This window comes from Zonotrichia albicollis, chromosome 3 (genome assembly GCF_047830755.1).
Source record: "Zonotrichia albicollis isolate bZonAlb1 chromosome 3, bZonAlb1.hap1, whole genome shotgun sequence".
NCBI lineage: Eukaryota > Metazoa > Chordata > Aves > Passeriformes > Passerellidae > Zonotrichia > Zonotrichia albicollis.
The window spans coordinates 29,850,276-29,866,310 of NC_133821.1; the positions used below are offsets into that span (position 1 = coordinate 29,850,276).

General features: G+C 43.4%; 1 protein-coding gene across 1 annotated transcript; it reads right to left on the reverse strand.

The window, feature by feature from the left end:
- Positions 1 to 1,369: 1,369 nt before the first annotated feature.
- Positions 1,370 to 8,839, reverse strand: LOC102065150 (mitochondrial amidoxime reducing component 2). Its single transcript, XM_005482995.4, has 7 exons — positions 8,406 to 8,839; positions 8,083 to 8,256; positions 7,201 to 7,363; positions 5,652 to 5,792; positions 4,924 to 4,985; positions 4,765 to 4,836; positions 1,370 to 4,251 (listed from the first exon to the last, which is right to left on the reverse strand). Exons 1-7 carry the CDS (start codon positions 8,651 to 8,653, stop codon positions 4,122 to 4,124), a joined length of 990 nt encoding a protein of 329 aa, XP_005483052.1. The 5' UTR covers positions 8,654 to 8,839; the 3' UTR covers positions 1,370 to 4,121.
- Positions 8,840 to 16,035: the final 7,196 nt, after the last annotated feature.

Consider the following 16,035-nt stretch of genomic DNA (forward strand, 5'->3'; position numbering starts at 1 on the left):
CTGTGATGTACCACTGGCTGCTCCATGTCCTTGTTCTGCACAGGTGGAAGATAGTCTCTACCTGATGTTTAGCTCAGGCTACAATTACTTGTGGTTTGATTTTATCAGTGTCCTTAAGTACCCAAAAGTGGGTATCAAGAAGAAGGATCCAGGCTCTTCTTGGTGGTGCCAAGCAATAGGACAAGAGGCAATAGGCAGCAACTGATGCACAGAAGCTCCCCCTGAATATGAAGAACTTCTTTAATGTGCAGGTGACCATGCACTGGAACAGACTGCCCAGTGAGGCTGTGGAGTCTCCTTCACTGAGGATAATCACGAACCATCTGGACACAATCCTGTGCCCTGTGCTCTGGAGTGACTCGATGACTCACTGTGCTCCCTTCCAGCCTGACCCTCTCTGTGATTTCCAGAAGCTGATGTGATGAGCTGTGGCCCACTGGGGAGAATGGCATTCCTCAGGCCAGGTGATTGTTGAATATTGGGTATTGATGCTATTCCACAACCAGGGCTCATTCTCAGTCCATCTGCACACAAACACCTGGAGAACATGGAAGCACCCAGCACCTTGCCTTTGTTGACAGTCCCACCTTGAGCAGCCCCAGCCCTAACATACACCCTCTACACATCTAAGCCTTGCTTATTTCCTTTCCCCATCCAACCATTCCTGTTCTCTGGTCATGATGAGTAAGCAGATTTATTACAGGAAAGGCCCAGTGTGTGAAACCCTTGACGAATTTACCAATTTCTTCAGATAAAATGCAAAGAATTACTAGTAACAGTGACATTCTAATTTGAGATTGTTAACATTAATGCAATGAAGATTATGTAAAATATAGTATTTTACATAATAAAATATATTCTCTTCCAGCTGAAGGCTGATACACATGTAGGCTTTATGCCTGCATCACTTTTTAGAATCTTCTGCCCCAAAAGAAACAGACTTTGCATGTGTAGTCCTCAGCCCTGCAGCTACCTAGCACAGGGAATTTCTGATGGATCTTAAAAGGCAAAAAGGCAATTTAAGGTGCTAGGATAGACCAGAAATGAACACACTGTGGCAGCCCTTTTTAAAATTTTTGCAATTTGTAGAGGCAAGATTTGTAAATCTCGTCTTCTTACAGAGCAGCAGAGTGGTGCCTTTGGAAGGCTGTTTTTCTCCTCAGAAAGCAGAAGCAGATCTTTCTCAGGTTTTCTTGGATGAACATGTACCCACCACAGATCTTAAGCAACCTAGAAATTTCTGCTTTTAACAACTGTCATTCTTGTACATAGTCCTCTGCAAGAACTATTGGTACAATAAATGCTGTAATAAAAAGTTTTTGGTATTATACTCTGAGATATGACATGGATTGACTTGAGTAAACTCTCATACTTTTAAACATTTTCCTCTATTTTAATACGTCCCTAGGAAAAAAAAAAGTCAAGTCTATAAACATCTTCTTTTTTTTCTTCCCTCCTTACCAAATATCAATTAATGCAAAACCAGCACACTTATCTAGGATCATAAGGGATGCAAAACTGAGTCTGATGACTATTTATATCTAATGGTTCTGCTCTCTTACACATATCCTCTGGTTAACTGCATATATTTCTGAATTCAGAGGTAGGATTAAAAAAGACAATCGTCAGTTTTAACTATGAGATCCTGCTAACAATAGTCAAAATTAAATGCTGAAGCAGAAAACAAAAAATATTCACAAACAAATGTTACGCCTTAAGAAAGCTGAATTCATTAGAAGTTTATACTTTTGTTTTCTTCTTCTAGAGTTAAAAAATTAACAATTGTTTAAGCACACAATTTAAAAAACAGTGACTCATGATTGACACATTTTCAGTCAATTTTCTAAATTACTTAAAGAAAATCAAACACAATTCCTACAGTTACAGCAAATCAACAGTCATACGAGGATATTTACAGTGCAATGTTCTAACTCATGCTCTCAGCTTTACAAAATGGCCATACAATTGATTTGAGCGTCACCCCCCCATGCAGACCAGTTTTAGGATTCCAGCCATATTCTACTAAGAGGCTTAACAGGAGTAAATCAGGAGGTTAGATCTATGGCCTCTCCCAAACAGGGATGCAGATGGCAGTTTCTTCTTCCAAAGACAGCCCCATTTCCAAATCAGCCCAATCAACAGCAGCCTAATGAGGGGCAATGGGATCTATACCATGATTTGTGTTATGTAAAAGATGTGCCACTAGAATAACAGTGGAAAAAATGCATTTGGCCACAAGCAAAAAAATCAGCTTTTTCCTTCCACTTCTGTGACTTAATGAAGAGACACACTCTTAACTAATTGCTTTGGCAGGCCAGCAGGCTGCCTGTGCTTAATGATACCATTAGGAATTCCACAAGCTTTCAGCTTCTAACACTAAGAACTTCCAACATGTGCTTTTTAAGAGTGAATCTCGGAATTCTTTTTCTTTTTAAAAGATTTTTCTTTCACTTCTTCCCACTGGCTGCTGTAACAGGCATAACAATACACAAATATGCAACATGCACTTTAAACTGGGCACTTGTCTGTCCCAGGAAAACTTAATACTTACAGAGCACCCCTGCCAACAAAATGGCATTCAGAGCAACTCTGAGTTCACAAATAATAGAAAACTACCGGCTCAACATGACTGCTTCAGCCTTACCACATACATCCACCTGCACTTTCTCAAAGCTCAATGGCTCTTTATTTTACAGGTCTGAGTTGTGAACATGCACTGAAATTCCCTTTTTATACTTACAACAGAAAATGATGAATCTAAACATCAGATAGGATCATATTTGTCCTTCTTCACAATAAATTTGCTTCTTCTTTTAGGCTAGGGGCAACACTTTTCAAATTTAGTAATCCATAAACAAGAAACAAGCAGACAAGCATTCGAAAGATGGCTGGCTTTTGTCCTCGAGGCTACTTTAAAAAAAAATCATGTAACATTTAAAGAATGTTACAATTTAAAGATAACATTGCTGTAATTCAACTAGTTTTCTCCCTTATTTGTTTTATGCAGCAGAAAATATAATTGTCAGCTTCCTACAAACAGCTGACATTTTGGTTATATTGGAGCTGGACTGGGGGACAACCAGAGATTTAAATGTAGAACCAGTAAGGATGTTAACATGCTCAAACTGCAGCTTCCCAAACATCTGCTTAGCAGCCTAACTGTCTACATAAAGGGATTCACTGAGCCAGAGAGGAGCTGTGCATGAGCCCTACAGTATTGGCCTGGACAGCAGCTTGAACAGGGCAGGCTCAACATCAGATCATTCCCTAGGGCTTTTCTTCCCCTCCAATGCCCATGAAGTCTCTGACAGAGTGAACATCCAGTTCTTTTAGTCAAACTGGAAATTCTACTGTTATGTTAGCAAATGCATCACTACTCTATAGCCTCAGTGTTACTGTTTTGTTCACAGGATAAAAATTGACAGTTCAAACTGTCAAGCCGAAGTCACAAACTAAACAAGCCCACAGCCTTACACATCATTACCTGGCACCTCCACCTCTACACCTGACTATTTAGTCAGCTCACAATCTGATATTGCTCCAATCTCAAGAGACAGCAGCAATCTTCAGGAAACAACTGCAAGGAAAGAAACACTGCTAAAAACTACCTCTGGACATAGACAGGGCAAGATAATTAGGACCAAATGAGGGAAGCAGAGCCCTGCCATCTGCACTCCATGATCACTTGTAAAGGCAGCTCTGTCTGTAAAGACAAATACACTTTGTGCTTGGCATGACTGTTTTTGTGGTTCTTTATAGGCACTAAATGTATCTAACATGTGATGCAAACTCTTGCACACAAATTTGGATTCCAATATTATGGTTGACACAAAATTTTAGGAGGTGTGATATGCAGTAGTGCTGTGAAGTCTGTTATGGATCAGTTTCTTCTACCACAGCCTCCAGGAAAACTAAAGATCTAAAGATGTGGTTACTACAGGTAGGCCAGAAGAGTACGTGATCTGAAATGACTGGCACTTCACAGTGTCAAAGAACCTCCTGCACCTTAAAAAGAACAAAAAATATTGCAAGGAAGAAGAAAAAGTTATGCTGGCGACTGTGTACATGGAAAAAAAATCTGCATATCAAAGTGAAAAAGCATCTTGTGATCAAAGTCTCCTTCATTCCCAGACCATCTTGTACACAGGGTCTCCAACTTGAATTGTTCCAGTTTTGTCAACAGCAAAGTATTTCCCAAAGAGAGGGCTGGTTTTGTAAATGTGTTTCTCAGATGGGTCACATAAGCGGTAACTGCAAAGAGAAAGCTGTTCTTTAGAATAAGTGCTAACAAAAACTACACATCAAAATATCCGTGATGAAAGAGAGGACATGCAAATAATGATGCCTTGCCTTGCTCATAATATTAGGCTAAAAAGACCCACGCAGGTCATATGGAGGGGAAAAAGCCTGACTGTATTCACACCTTCATGTTTAATATATACAAAAATATTTTTATAAAGAAAAGTCAAAGAAGCAAAGTTAGACCTTTAGATACCTTAAATACCTGCTACCCCAAGCTTTCACTGTAGCAGATATAACAGAGACAGGGAATATGGAGTTTGCAAGAAAGAAGGGAACATCCTGAATTTTCTTATCACACAGAATTGCAAGAAGTAGACTGGAAGCCAATATACACAGACCTTCACACTGCATTATTATGTCCCACACACACTTCAAACCACTTTTAAAACACTAGTCTCACATTTGTCAGGGTCTAACCCAAATCCTCTCCCACAGTCTAAGAAACAGTAGTATTTTTATAACCTTTTCAATGTTTCCAAGGGCTCCTTTCTGTCAATGACCCCAGTGTCTGGATTAACAGTTGTTAAAATACACCTGCAATGACAGACAGTGCCAAATCAGTCAGGGTTTTTATCATTAACCTCTTTGTTCCTATGTAAAATAAAGGTCTCCAATGTTTACCTGCCACAACACACGGTCCCTTTCATTTCCACATCACCAATAAGAATATCCTCCCAGGTGTCCTGAGGGAAGTAAACATTAGGCACATATTAGACACAAGCACATGCAATTACTTTTCCAGAAGTGGCACAGTCATTCACAAAAAGGTGCACCATTCTAGATGATCACCTTTACTAGCACCTTCAAAATATGCACAGTTACACTATAGTAATATAGAGAAAACCCTGCTGTCATTGCATTTATCCAATTCAGGACACACTAATGATTCTATCCGAAAAAGGAGACACACAAGTAATGAATCCTGTTCTCCAACATACACTTGTCTGAAGCACCGAGCCTAAAGCAATTTGTTCTTGCCATATGTATGGGTGATAATCTGATCTGTGGCCTCTGGTAAATCTACAGTTTTGCAGAAAGGAAATTTTTAGGGGAAGTAAGTTTTTACTTGTCATCTACACAAGCTTTCTATTGCAAATCCTCCTGGGAGATAAAAATCTATTCCAGCTTTAGGAGCTTTTTCAGTTTGAGAAATAATCATTCATAGATCTGTGACCTCCATCAGTGTTTCACATGCACTGATGTGAGCTGAAGCTTTATCTCTCTGGAACTCAGTTGTAAAAATCACATAGCAGCTTTCCTCACCCTTGTTGGCATCATCACACAAAGCAACTGAGTTACAAAGAAACAAAAGCAAGCCTTCAAAAAGACATTTAAGACAGTTATTTTACCTCCTCAAAAGCACTGCAGTCTGTTACAAAAATATTTGGCCTGAAGTTCTGTATCTTAGCTTTCTTTTCCAGCCTGGTATTTAGATCATCCATTGAAGCTTCAGAGATGATCAAGACTGGACTGCAGTCAGGATACGCAACCTACAGAAACAAACACCACCAAATCCTAATGTTGCTGTAAGAGTAGGGGAGGAAAGTCAGTGCACAGCAAAAGATAGATATTGGAACCAGTGGCCTTTTAGGCTGCTCTGTTCAAGTTTTGATTTTCCTGAAAGTAAGTTAACAAGGAAAACAACAGGCTCTTCCCTGTTTCAGTCACCATGGCAATTTTTGTGTGCTCAAACTGCCTTATCACATCACCAGAGGGAGTTCTACATCCAGAATAGCCCATACTCAATTACAGCTGTCCATTAATCAGTCTAGGATGCCTGGGCAGTGGGAGGACCATATAAGCAAATAAGGTAAATGAACAGTATTTAAAAACCTCTAAGCCTCCAAGAAGTGGAGTTCCACAGAGGTGGGGGCATTTAAAAAAAGACATTTTGGTAACAATTTTAGTATATAACCCTCCTGCCTTTCTCTTACATTAGTCTTCCTCCATTCTTGTACATGCCTTTCAACCACAAGATGGTGAGCCTTGAAATAACTATCCAAAAATTCTGCCTTTTCTTTCTTGCTATGATTCCAGAACATCAGCCCTCCTAATCTGACATCCCTATTGCTGAAACATTGTGTCTGTATTGGTCTCAGTGCCCTTACATAACAAATGCATATCTATAGACGTCTATAATTGAATATACCTTCTTCTCTTTGAGCAGCAACAAACATGCCCTACAAATAATAACATCGCTAAAGCAAGGTACTCACAATTTTAATTTGTTTAAAAACCTTACATTTGATACAATTCAAAGTATCTTCTCCTGAGAGAATTGTTCAGAAAAAAAGAAGGGCAGCAGCGGCTAAAATGATATAAGGATGTCTGAGCACAGCATCTCCTTTCCATACCTTTCCATGACATTTCTTTAACAACATACCTTCAAGCCTCTTCCACAGAAAAGAGGCAAAACCTCTGAAACTTCCTTTTAATTTAATTCCTAGGGCCACAACTGTAACCAGCCTGTTTAAACATCATTCCTTTGAACAAAATACAAAGTAACACAACTTGTATCAGTATACTCCCAGATTTAACAAGAGATAGGGAGTGTAATCTTTCTATGCAACACAGATTACACCATCAAAACATCATTAAAGATGTAACTTTTTTCTATTCACTGAGACACAAAAGGGTATTGTATTCTGCAATGTAATAGTTCCTCTTCAAGTGTCAGTTTCAGACTCTTTAGCTGTGAATGGTCAACAGTTTAAAACCAATTTGAAGTAAAAGTTAAGGAAGTCACCTCTTTACATAAAAGAATACTCACATGGTTTTATTACACAACTACACACCTTGCTAAACTGGGCTCAATCACCAAAGATAAAATGGGCAGTTTCTGGAGGGTGGGTGGAAATGGTAAAAAGGACAAACTTCTGAGAAAGAGTGTTTATTTACCTCATCTGTGTTTCGGAAAAGAGCTATTGTGTCCTTTGACTTTCTTGGCACCATGGAGGGCTCAAAGTGCACCAGTCGACAGGGCTCAGAGTTCAGGAAGGCGGTGAGCCATTGAGCAACTTCATCACCACAGTCTCTGCCTTGGATATCCTGTCCAAACACCCTGGAGAGTCACAACACACCAGCAAGTTAGCTGGAAACATCACGGTTCAGTGAAGCTTCTTATTCAAAGGTAAAAACCTTTGAATATATAGAAAATGAATCATTCCCAAAGGGCAACCTCCTTGTGGCCACTCTTTTGAAAGCTAAAGAACATAGACATGACCAGACAATACCAGCTGGTGAAACAGTGAGCTCTGAAACAGTGTTAATGTGCCCAGAGTTGACTGCCCCATCAATGACAGTAACCTACCTGCTCCCCCTACTCTGAGGGAAAAGGGGCCTGCTCTTGCATTTGCACGAGACTGCTGCACCAAATGATTTCTACTGAGAAATAACTGAGAGGCAACTAATTTCAGAAAATGAACGATAGTTTGAAATTATGCGATTACTTACCACAACTGATATGTACACATATTATTAATTAAGTGTTCCTAACTGCTAAGAAAACTTTCCTTCAGATTTTAGTGCTGTCAAACTTTAGCCAGAGATGAGTGAGACTCTTCAGCTCACACTTCACATACAAAATAGCTCAGTACCTTAAAGGAGGTTAAACATTTGTACTGGAAACAAAGTTCATGGGGCTCAAAAAGCCACTGCCAGTAGAATACAAACAAGTTTATGCAAGGAACATTTTCCTAGCAAAAACCTAAAAAGAAAAGCACATGAGAAAGACAGAATTCAGAGAGAGGGAAGGGGGAAAGAAAAATCCTGCTTCAGTACCTGCAGTTGCGGACGGGATTTTTCTTGGAGAGCTTTACAGGCACGCTTATCTTCTCCATGTCCCCGGCCTCCAAGACCAAGTGGCCGTTTTCACAGGTGGCAGAGATAAGGACGAGGCGCGGCTCCTGGCGAGCTGTCACCATGTGCCCGTCCTCCCTGATCACGAGCCAGAACCTGCGGGGGACGGGGCACAAAGGCGCCCAACAGCGTTAATGCCGGCCTCGGCAGCACCCGCACGGCAGGTGCTCCTTCCCGGGCCCTCAGGGAAACAAACACCCGACAGCCGCGGAGCCACGGGAGGCTCCAGGCCCCGGCCGGCCTACCTGTCCCTCAGCTCCCCGCTGCGCAGCCCCATCGGCGTCACCTGCGCCCGCCGCACCGACACCCCCCGGCACGACTTCACCGGGTACACGAAGAGCCGGAGCACCGTCCCGACCCGCTGCAGGCGGCGGCGGCGGCGCGGGCCGGCCCAGCGCCAGGCCCCGAGCACGGCGCCCAGGGCCAGCAGCGCCGCCGCCCCCCAGAGCCAGCCCTGCCGCGCCGGGCCCGCCGCGCTCCACAGGCCGCTCATGGCGACTGAGCCCCGCTGCGCGCCCGGAGCGCCGTGGGCGGGAGCGGCACAGCCCGGCCCCCTCACACCGCCCCGGCCGGCCTTCGGGGCCTACCACCCGCCCCGGCCGGGCGCAGCGCGGAGCCGCGACCTTCGGTGCGAGAAAGGGGGCGGTGCAGCGGGGAAATACACGGCTGAGCGTCCGGCTTGGCAAAGTACCGGGGAATTATGTGTTCCGTCTGATACGCGGGCTTTTAGTGAAAGCAGCGCTACAGGAAGCGTGGTCTGTATGGGAATGCACAAGTGCGTCAAATTCGCGTTGGGTTTGTCTCGGGGAAGAGGGGAACAGGTGGATGGAAGCGTGGAGCGCAGCAAATGGGGCGTCCAGTGCTGTTCGGCCGCCTTGGGACATCTGCACACCGCAGCTGCCTGGTACCGAACTCCTGCGAGCCCTTCCGAGAGCTTGCTGCTTGTTGGCAGGGTCTCAGGGAAGTTGCTTTGTGGGATACCCAGCTGCAAGGCAAATATGACATCAAATACGGGCTGGAGCGACAAATGGCACTGTTGCCACAGGTCTGTTCTCACAGGCAAAGCAAGAGCTTTGGATCTGATGGCCAAACTCACAAACTGAAATTTTTATGATAAGTCTGCTGAGAGCAACGTCCCAGAATACAGAAGATGGGGAAGCTCAGTGTTGGGCATTTCTGGGGAGATCCAGACAGCCCAGCCACAATGGAAATACTCCATCTGCAGCATCCTGGTGGAGAGGGATGTTGAAGATGAGGCTGTTGTGAACCTTTTTGATAATGGGTACGTGTGAGCAATCAAGTCAGGAGAGTTCCTCACACTGACCTCAAGAATCACTTGATCCTGACCAGGATCAGAAAATGTTCCTGTGAGTGGGAATCACCACAGATTGTAAGAAGTATATTGGGATTTGTGAAAATCTGCTGGTGGATGAAGACAATGTGATGGATGTCAGAAGCAAAGGCAGTGACAGCAGATCTCTCCCTATTGGTGTGACCCCCAAAATCTGATTTTCCTCATGGGCAAGCAGGGAGTCCACAGAGGAGTCCTTTATTAAAAGGACCAGGGTATGACTGTGGGCAGGAAATCATGACACAAATAGTGCAAAGAGACAGACAGCTGCCTGAGCACAGAGAAGGGAATTAAACCTGGTTTTGTTGCAGATGACTTTGCCTGCTTCTTTCAGATGAGGGGTGCTGGGCAGGCAGCAGTGCTGGGACACCAGCAGTCCACCTGAATAGGGGTGGTACAGAAGGGAGTAATGTGTACATTTCTCATCAGGATGCTCTGAATTACTTTTGTGGTCTCCCAGCCATTTTGGGTAGTTGCACCTTTTTATTCATGTGTTACTAATTGATGTTGGGATAAAGGTCCCTGGTCACATTAGCTTTGTGAAAAGACAAGAAGGAGGGACAAAGACAAAAAGACAAGAGAGCCTTTGCCCTGTTGTTCACCACTTTGCTGTTCAAACCATGCCCTGATTCCAGTCATGGGTTTTGGGACCTTTCTTCTTCTACAAGTACACCACAACATTAAAGATAAACAGAACTTGTGTTTATTTTGAATTTGCCCCCTGAACAAGCTCAGTTCTGGAAATTAAGTATTGATCAGCAGTGCCTTGTGCTGCTGTTGGATTGTGTGGGGGATGTGCAGAGACAGCCTGCTGCCTGCTCACTTTCCATATCACTTGAAAGCCCATTTTATGCTACTTTACTGGGACACCCTGTCCTCCTTATGCCTGGGATCCCCACCTTGCTCCAGGTAAGGCATAGGTGTTAAACTGCTTGGTCTGGTAAAACCAGACCTGCCCCACCATCTTCAAATCATTGACCCACCGAGTCAAAAATAATTACTTATGATTGCTTTTCTGACTCCTCCACAGACGCAAGAGGGGAACCAACCCTGCTGAGCCGGCTGAGAGCCCTTGCACTCTTTGGTAACCATTAATCTTCTGATTTAACATGAAGTCTATATTTTGTTGAACTTAATTGAATTTACACAGAGGTCTTTAATCTGCACCTGCACCCACATGAGCAGAAAAATGCTATAAGGGGAACCAGGCATCTTATGTGTTAGCAAATGTTCAACAAAACTGCAGCAACTGTCTAATGTCTGACAAGCAGTGCTTGCAAGCAGGAACCAAACATACTAACAAAATACTAAAGAGAGAAAAACAAAAACTGGTTTTAGAATTTAACTAGGAAAGCAATGCATCACATGAAATAAATGAAAAAAACAAACAAACTACTATTTATGCTGGCCTCTCCTGACAAACATTAATGCTTATTTTCAAAAGCTTAAGGCAAAAAGGAAAAACTAACTCCTGTGGTTTCTTGAGCACAGTATTCTCCACTGCGCAAACTACAAAGTGCAGAACGATTTTGCTCTCTGAACTTCTGTGTGTGAGGCATCAAAATAACAGAATTTAACAGAATTTTGAGAGAATTTTTTCTGAAAAAAACCTGGGGGATTTACTGCTTGCTTGCTTCATCTGGGTGCCAGAGAAAATAGGTCTGAAGCATGTATATACTCTACCAGCATGAGAATTTGGAGAAGTACAGACCTTGATGGTTGTGAGAAGCTAGAGCTCTTTTCTAGCTGCACATTAGGGGCAGTACAGCAATGTAAATAAGCAGTTCTTTTAGTTCAAAGGATTTATTAACTGAATTCAGAAATAACTCACTTTGGCTAACATTAGGGTGTTAATTTAGAGAAAAAAATATTTGAAAATCCAAGAAGGACCTTAAGCTTTCATTCCCTAGATCTACTGACCTAAGGAGCCTAAAGAGATTTTATTTAGACCAGCCCTTCTGTTACATTCAGCCCTAACTCTTCTTGAAGAGTATGGTGAGAAGGAGCTTAAGGAAATAACAGAAGGCAGCAGCATCTGTATAATCTCTCTTCTGCTTTGAAACACAGATCATAAAATCAGAAATAGCTGTGGACAGCACAATTGTGGCTACATGTTTCAGGTCTGAGTCTGCAGGCTTTGAGGAAAGCCCTCTTCCCCCATGCACCAGGTATCTCCCAAACAGCCTCCAGTAAACAGCCTGGCCAGCAGGTTTGTTTCATCCTCCATCCCAGGCACACTGGTTTTTACCTAGGAGCCGTCGGCTCCTTGCCCTGTTAAGCAGTGTGAATAGAGCCACTCAGACAAAATAGGTACTGGTTTTGTTGCAATCCAAGCAGAGCCTCTTGTGTGACAGAGCTGTGTTTGTTGTAGCCAGAGCAGGCACAGTATTCCTGCCCTTAAAAGCAAATGACCATGTTTTCAATAGCTGATATCATCAGCAATTGAAGTTCAGGACAGTTGTGTTGAAATTCTCTGCACCAGGATCTTGTTTCAGGTTTCCTTAAAATGTGTCTGATCATATGAAAAATTCACAGTGTCAGTCTTGCAGCAAACTGGGGCTGGGCTCCCTCAGTCATGAAAGTGATGATGCCGACATATCTTTAAAAACCATGGTGTTAACTCAGTAGCACAGGACAAATATTCAGGTAGAAAAAAATTTTATGGAGAATGTGAAAGGCATATCTGCCTTCAGATGTAGTGGGCAATTCGAGATAATTCTAGACACAAACCTAGACACTCTTGTATCAGCAGCTCAATCAGAGGCCTAAGATAAATGGTGAAGAAAGAGTGGAACAATTTTATTTGTTTCCACTACAAAAAAGACCAGCAGCTGTGGATCTTCTATGTCTTCATTATGTACACAGTGCTGTACTTTGGAAAAGGTATATATTACCACATTGAGGGGAGAGGTTTGGATGGACGTTATGGAGAAAACAGTGACAAAGACAGCAAAATGCTGGTCTCAATTAGGTGTCATTGTGTTAGGATAGAGCTAAATGTAGCCTGGGCTTGTCTCAGTAAAGGAATTAAATGCACACATCAGGGCTATGGCAATTGTTTTTTCAGTGACTCTGATAATTCAGCAAAAGGCAGGGATGAGGGGATAATGTCGCAAAGTATGCTGATTTCAACACAATATGATAAAAATCACATTATACTCACACACACACAAATTATATCCTTTATATCCCTTTTCCAAAGTTAGAACAGACAATAATTTCAAAAATACCTTCACAGAGAGGAGGGGAGGATAAAAGCATTGCTGTTTCCTCTTAAAATCTTGCAGGATATCAGAGTTCAGTGAATCATGCACTAGAAATGAGCTCATTGAAATTCATGTGTGGAAAAATCTCAGGTGAGTAATTGGTGATGGTATAGTTATAAGTAGAGTCATTAATAATAGATGCCTTTTAATGGAGCCAGAGCAAAGAAATAAAAGGATCTCTCATTTTGATGAGGTTTTTCCTCTATGGAGAATTATTTATACCTAAACCCAGGTGGGTTGATAGGCTACTTTGGTAGCTATCAGCTGTAACTCCAGACATATAGGAAGATGAACTGAAAATTCTCTTTCTCTTCCAGTTAAAAGCCAAACTACAGTCTCTCTAAATGCATCGGGACAGCACAGAGATTGTTTTTCCTGGCAAATGTTTGGCCCAGTATTAACAGAGGCTGTTGACATTATGAGTTCTCCCAGTGTTCTGTAAATGCTATTTTCCTTCTGAATATAACATCCATCAGCAGCTACAGGTGTCTGAGGAGTCAGGGTAGAGCTGTGTCTCACATGGGAGTGCAGGTAAGGACCAAAGGAAAGAATTTGAGGGGAGCAGGGCATTTGTTCTGCAGCACAAACATTAACACTTCTGCAGCTCTGGTTTATCAGCCATCACGGGGCAGGATGGGATTCACCAAGGACAGGAAAGTCCCCACCCTAATTCAGGCACAACTGAAAAAACAATCTGATGCCAGTTCAGTGTCCCAGGAAAGGAAGGAGCAAGGAGTCCTTTACGGGAAGCCAAAACAGGGGAATACAGAAAGCATGAGGAGGCAACTACTTGTGGTTTGCTGGAGCTGGGGTCCAAGGCACTCCTGGGGGGAGGGGGATGTCTCATTCCAGTCTGCCAACCTGCACTTCAAAATTCCTCATCTCTCCAGAAGAAGATGAGATTTCGAAACAGTAAGTGGCCGTGGCTTATTCCCTCGCCTTCAGTGAATCTTCCTTAAGGAATCTTTTTGAGAAGCAGCAAGAACTTTGGGGCAAAGTACAATACATTTTTAAGTGTTGAAGGGAAAAAAAAACCCCGAGACAAGAACAATGTTCCTATGGCTTTACATTTGAAACACTTGGACAGAGAAGGCTCAGGATTCCACTGGGTAAGAAACACTGGTGTACAGAGGTGGAGGTTACACTGCTGAGACCCCACATCCTGAGGATGGCTCTGGACAAACAGGGAGGCCAGCCTAGGGAAAGGCAGGAAATCCCTGAGGCAGAACAACGGGGCAGGCTGACGAGGCTGGAAATCTGTGGGTTTTTTCCCAGGAGATGGCAGTAATGGACAATAGGCTTTCAGCCAGCAGAACGCAGGGAAATGGAAGCAGTGGTGGAAGCTGAGCTGCTCCTCAGGCAGCGCTGCCACCCTCGCCAGTCGCTTCTTGTTACCAGGAGCAAAGCTTTATTCCTCGCGTCAGTGCTTCTAGCGAGGGTGAGGAGCTCAGACTTCTACATTTCCATACAGTAGGTAAATTAAAAGCTTTTTGCTTACCATGGCAGAATCCCACTCACAACCTCATCCAGACTGGAAGAAGCCCAGGAGGTCTCTCCTCCAGCATCCCGCTCACAGCTGGGTGAATGCTGCATTTGCACTGGGTTGCTTCCCACTTTGTACAGTCATGTCTTGAGACACTCCACAGACAGACTTCAGCCTCCTGAAGTAACTTCTTCTCATGCTTAATGATCATATTACTGCTTTCCCTTACTTGTTTCTGGCTGACAACTGCACAGTTTGGATTTATGACCATGACCTCTTGCTGTCTGGCTGCAGACTTCAGTAAGGAGCCTGGCTCCATCATGTTGGAAACCCTTTCTTATGTATTGAAAAGCTGTTGTCAAGTTTCTCCTAAGTCTTCCCTCCTCCAGGTGAACAAGTCCAGAGCCCTGCATCTCTATTCGTGCACGTTGCAGGATTCAGAAAAGTGCACTGCCCTCTCTGAGCCCCGTCTAGACTTCACCCCAAAACAGGCCTGGCACCCTAATACTACTTTCTAAAAGGAGAAAAAAGGGAAGGATTTTATTCCTTTATCTTCTCTTAATTTAATTATCTCCATTAATCTACAAGTTCTTCAGGCTCTCTACTTTTCCTTGAAGAAACAAGGATTTCCAAAGCACACTCTGTACAGGTAACTGCAGCAACTTTGTGCATATTTTAGGATCAGTTTTGTCTCAGAAGAGACCAGTGTTCAGCTAACAAGGGACTCAGGATAGAGAAAGAGAGACAATTGGTTTTACTGCATCCCAAAACAAAACCTTCCCCTTTTCCAGTCTTACAGACAGGCAGAGATCAGACAGGACATTAATCCCTGAAGTGATCCATGACCTGGGAGGGGCAAAGATCTGAGAGTGCTGTGGTGTGGTACAGCTCTCCTCAGTCACTGCACTTCCAAAGCATGTTGTGCAAGAGTGCTTCCTTGCTGCAAATGTTACAGGACAAAGGACAATAGCCCTGAGTCCTCTGCCATTTCCTCAGAGCCTACAGTAAGCCAGAGGAGTAATTAAATACTCTGGCAAAACCAGCAGAAATATGCTTTTTTTTATGCTCTGTGACTCATTGGGCAGTCACCAGGAACAGCCAGGATTTTAAAGTAAAAGTGACTTGCCAGGCTGTCTGGTTAGTGGAGTTTGTTGCTGAGAAAAGCATGGACAAGTTCACTACGTATTTCTTGCCACTCTTGCATGTATTCACCTTCCCAAACCTATTTATCCTGCCATTTTTCATAAAGCACAGTGAAAGGTGTATGGGAATCTGAAGAGAACCAGATAGGACAGCAGCACACCACTCGAGACAAACCTGGCAAATGAAGCCATGGGTAGAGGTTTCATGCAAGGGGCTGAAGGGAGGAACATATTTTCTCCAGCTCAAACATCAAATCAAATCTTCCCCATGTACTCATCATGATATCGACCACATCTCACATTGTTTATGAGCAAGTCAAACATCTATTTTGTTCCTCAGAGGCACCAGGAGTTCAGCTGCAGGCAAGCCTGCTTTAGTAAGAGAGCCTGTGTGCACCTGTGGGTTGAAAGCTGTCCCTGCTGGGGTGGCTCCTCCAAGGACCCCTTTGCCAAGAATACACAACCCCTGTGACAAAGCCAAGATTCAGTCCCACACTGCCCTCATGGCTTGGCACCTGCCAGGGCTGGGAACCCAGGTTCCTCGCCAATCCCAGCCTCCTCCCCATCACCAACATCTTGCTCTCCTTCATCTCACATGCAGACTTTCAGCATGGCAGATCTGCTTTCAGGTGG

Bases quoted from the DNA above. Each gene is read 5' to 3' on its own strand.
- LOC102065150 (XM_005482995.4), bottom strand. From the start codon at position 8,653: ATGAGCGGCCTGTGGAGCGCGGCGGGCCCGGCGCGGCAGGGCTGGCTC. The intron at 8,257-8,405 runs GTAGGCCGGCCG...CGTCCCCCGCAG, and splicing joins AGCGGGGAGCTGAGGGACAG to GTTCTGGCTCGTGATCAGGG. The intron at 4,252-4,764 runs GTTATAAAAATA...TTCTCTTTGCAG, and splicing joins CCCTTGGAAACATTGAAAAG to TTACCGCTTATGTGACCCAT.